This window comes from Macaca mulatta, chromosome X (assembly GCF_049350105.2).
Source record: "Macaca mulatta isolate MMU2019108-1 chromosome X, T2T-MMU8v2.0, whole genome shotgun sequence".
Lineage (NCBI taxonomy): Eukaryota > Metazoa > Chordata > Mammalia > Primates > Cercopithecidae > Macaca > Macaca mulatta.
In genome coordinates this window covers 22,034,854-22,039,444 of record NC_133426.1, presented here as the reverse complement: position 1 = coordinate 22,039,444, position 4,591 = coordinate 22,034,854, and the positions used below count along the sequence as shown (strand labels likewise).

The window sequence follows — 4,591 nt, the reverse complement described above, 5'->3', positions numbered from 1 at the left end:
CAGAATCTTTTGAGGATAAGTAAAGAATGCTAATTTGTGGTGATGCTCCAGGAGATTCTTTCATGCTGTCAGAATCAGGAATCACAACCCTATATTAATGACTATTTTATGAGCGCCACAAGAGAACTTTTGCTCAGTATCAGGCTTATGCTTCCCGTGAAAATGTGCATGCTTTTGTCTTGCCTGTTTACTTTAACCACTTTTCATCCATCATTAACAACAGTGCAGGAATTAATTGTGCAAATTTTTTGCTTCCAGCTTTAACTTGGACTTAATTTTACTATTTATCTGACTTTCATTTTCCCTTTCCCTGGTATTTCTGTTTATGTTTTAGTATTTTTGGATCCATATTGTTTTTAAGACTTAAACTGCCACCTCAGTAGTCTTCAGAGTACTATAATGTACCATACATACATTTAATTTAGACTTATGCCCATTATAGCTTCAAAGCCTTCTCTGAGTAAAAGGAAAGGATTCGCATTATTTTTCCCTTAAAGAAACACTAATGGTAACTTTGTGATTCTTTTACCCATCACTGTCATTCAAACATCACTGGATGAGTTCATAACCAATATCATTTAAAAATTTTGTCTGCTACAACACATTCATCTGTTCTGCTTTGCTAAATAACATATTGCCTAAACTTAACTGCAAATAAATAATTTTAAAGGCTTCTTTTAACATGTAAAATTTTATAATACTGATTTTTTTGGTCTAATGCATCATATAAGTGGTTTCATACTACCTTCAATCCTAGAGAATGTCAATAAACATAGAAGAGCTCTTCATAGATAGTTGAGAAGACTTAAAGTGAACTTGGCTTTTATTACATGAAACAAAAAATTATATTGGATTTTAACAGTAATATTTTAACAGCTTCTAAGTAGAGGCAAGAAAGGAAATCAAGTGTGTACCAGTCCAAGTACCTGTAATAGTATAATAGAAGCACTTACTAACCAACATTTCACATCATCACATGCCGTGCTCCTAATAACAAGGCTTTTTCACTAGAAATATTGCATTAACATTAGACTCTCAAATTGCTAAGTATGAAAAATCACTCACTTAAAAAAAACAGTCTATTACTTATTTTAGGCTGGTCAAGGTTAAAATGGCCATTTATATATTTCTAACTTCAGCTCTAAGCTCAGAGAGCATCTGATCAGCCAAGACAAGAATTTATTTTGCCTGTACCCAACAGAGTAAAATGATAAGTTAGCCATCAGTTCATCCTTTGCCAAAAAGAAATATCTCCTAAATTTATACACTATAAACCATCTAGTAAATAACATCTGCATACTATACATTTCATATTTATATTATGTACTGTTGAAGGGGGAGAAAAATCTTCATGAGGGTTTATTCGAATAATATGAAATATCCTAAGAACATCAGTTCATCCATATGAATTCCGTACAAAGTACAGAAGTGGAAGTGGAAGTGGCCATCATAGCTGGACTGTAATAAGCCCCTAAAATGCAAAAGCTCATTCTAAATACAATAAAGCAGTGAAATTCATATAAGTCATTACTTTTCTCCTATACAAAGTCATCTGGTAGTCTTTACTGTTAACTTCATGCTAAAATGTCCCAAGTTTAGGCTGTTTACCAAGAAAAGAAATAGGAAAGAATTAATAGTTTTTAATTTCAGGTTAGAGGAAGAACCCTTATCATGCAATAATGAAACCCAAGCAAGTCCAAGTTTGTAACTGTAACAATGCCTCTCATTAATAGATTATCCAAATTCCTCTATGGCATTCAAACTGTAGCTTAAAACCTAATAAACAAAAAACCACATAAGAACAGGATCAAGTTCTACCATGAAACAAAGAATTATAATAAAGTTTATTCAGCCCTGAATATTTAATTTAGGAGCATGAGCAAAGTAGAACACACTTCATCTAAATGACACCATTTAAACAGTGCTATAAAATAATGCTACTTAGTAAGTGTGGTGCATTATGTGATTTGAACGATTCTGTTAAAAAAAAAAAAAAAAAAAAAAGCATTAACAAGTAACATTGTCCCCACCAGCTTGGAGCCTACAGATACAATTACTTTGGTCATATCTTTCCAAATGATTTAGTAATGCTTTTTAACATTGCAAACATAAATCTATCATAGTACTGGAATTCTGATATATTTTGGTGCTTCTGGGGCTGCCTAAAAATGAAAAGGCATCCAAATGAAATGCACTGTACACTTATTATACCTTAAAATTTCAGTTCCTAAAACGTGAAATAATTATCTACCATTTAGCTGTCTGATTTAACTGTACATCGTAGTAGATTTTTACCTCTAGGATTTTTACTGTACTTTGGGAAATTAGTGGTAAAACATGTTTAAAAAACAGCATGTGACTATACTTGAGTTCACATAAAATAGCATTTTTACAACTATATTGAAATTTTATCCTTTTTCACAGGTTAACATATCACCAAAAAAATAAAAATAAAAACCACAATACTTTTGAAAATGTAACAATGCATATTTATTTCAGGAAATCATCAGAGGTCACCTTTAGGTCAATTTACCACACCAGAGGAACAAAGTTGTTAAACTACAGCTGTGCTGAACTGAGCCACTTATCCACAGTACAGTATAGAAGTTGAAGTTGTTTTCCCCATCAGGTCTTCAGTTCAAAATACTATTATCATGCTTAGTATGGTCTATGTCTTCTCTGGTATGAATGATGTGATCCACCATGTAGGGTTGAAGGAGGTGGACTCCATGTTGGTGGAGGAGGTGGCAGTCCTTTCCATGCAGGCCATCGTCTGTGATCCGTTGCATCTGTTTGTGTAAACTGAGGGCTCAAGGTTTCTTGATTTTCAGTGAACTGAGGTAAAAAGTTAGGGTTGTAGTGGTGAAAAGCAAATTCACTTGCAGATGAATTACCATTTTGAGACTGGGGAGCACATGGTGGAGGAGAATTCATATAAGGTGGCACCTGGGCAATAATATATCCAAGTGATAGATCATAGGTCGTGGTTAGAGCTGGCGCTTGGCTAGAAACCAAGTTAGGAGTACCTACATCCTGAGGAGGATATGGCATTGGATAGTTTACTGGTGATGATGGAGATGGAGGTGGTGCATAATGCTGTTTTTGAGGCATAATATGACAAGGGGACGATACCACTGGTTGACTTTGATACTCAGGATAATAGTCAGGAGGTGATGGCTTCTTAGCACCAGAATCTGAGTTATTCTGAATATGATCAACTATTAAATTGCCGTGTTTTCTTGTAAAAACACTAACGGTTTCCCACTGGATGGGAAAAGGCGGACTTGGAGATAGTTCTGGGGGAGGAACCTGAAGATCCTTATGTGGCTGATTATGTTGCTCGTGTGGCATTTGTTGCATAGACGGTAGTGACATCATGGTGTGCTGCTCTGGTGGAATATAGTTTAGATGGTCCCTGTCTAGCAGTCTTTTAGGGATTTCAGCGATTTCAGTTCGTGGCGGAGCAATATGAGGACGAAGTTTTTCAAGCGAAGCGCTGGCAACTTGTTTTCGAGCTCTCTTATGGCGGCGTTTGATATGAGCCTGTAAGCTTTTCTGAGACAAATATGTTCTCTTGCATCCCTGAACAACACTACACATGAAGACAGAACCTCGTTTATGCTCCTCAATTCGCAGCACAGGATAACTACAGCGTGGACATATTTTATATCCGATTTTGTCATATAAATTAGCACAGTTATAGCAAAAAGCATGCTTGCATGGAATTATTCGCCCATAGATTTTAATAGGCAAATCACATTTGTCACAGAAATGAATTGGTGAATCATCCTTTTCACCTATGATGTTTATCTTAATGTCCCCCCAAGAGTAACCAGGAATTTTTTTCTTTTTTCTCACCAGTTTAACTCCTTTAGAGTAATACTTCCTGTCTTCATTATATTCACGTTCTTGTTCACCAGCAGGCATCTTGTTCCTATTCCTTGGAGATGAGACACAGATTTAGGTTTGTCTACTTCTTCAAAAATGACTTTTAAAGGAATTCTTCTGCTAACATCAAGGCCACGCAACAATCCAGAACTGTGAGTGCCTAGTAACCCATTATCAGCGTCATTAGGATCCAAGTTTCGGCTCACAAGGGACCGGGAGTCATGTGCCAGTAACACGTGCGCATTACAACGCATGTGCACCATCTTCCTAAGCCCAGGAGGTGAAAGTGCGATCCGATCCCGCCCCAACCCTCCACTGCTTTGACCTTTAAGGGCTTCCTTCTCTTCTCACCTACCCTGTCCCACCACTCTAGTGAGGGAGTTTGGGCAGAGAAAGCAAAAGCTTCAGTGTTGAGGTTGCTAATGCTACTCTTTAGTATTCAAAGAGAAAGGGGTCTTTGTGGAAACAGAAACTGATGGGCGTGCCCAGCAGGCCCTGCAGAGCTTTGCCTTCTAGGACTGACTTATTTTTATACTATTGCATTTTTGTGAACTGCCTTAAATCCCTCATTGGAATAAGATAGGATGTGTCTGTATGTGTGTGTATGTATATGTACATACATACAAAATACACCTTTAAGATTTTGTGATTTCACGGTACAGTAAGTTTAAAAATCACCTTTGTCTGGAAGAAGGCAGCATTA

At 36.6% G+C, this 4,591-nt stretch overlaps 1 protein-coding gene across 1 annotated transcript; it reads right to left on the bottom strand.

Moving 5' to 3' along the window:
* Nucleotides 1-2,466: 2,466 nt before the first annotated feature.
* CBLL2 (Cbl proto-oncogene like 2) lies at nt 2,467-4,013 on the bottom strand. Its single transcript, XM_002806169.4, has one exon. It carries the CDS (start codon nt 3,925-3,927, stop codon nt 2,659-2,661), a length of 1,269 nt encoding a protein of 422 aa, XP_002806215.3. The 5' UTR covers nt 3,928-4,013; the 3' UTR covers nt 2,467-2,658.
* Between the last annotated feature and the right edge of the window lie 578 nt (nt 4,014-4,591).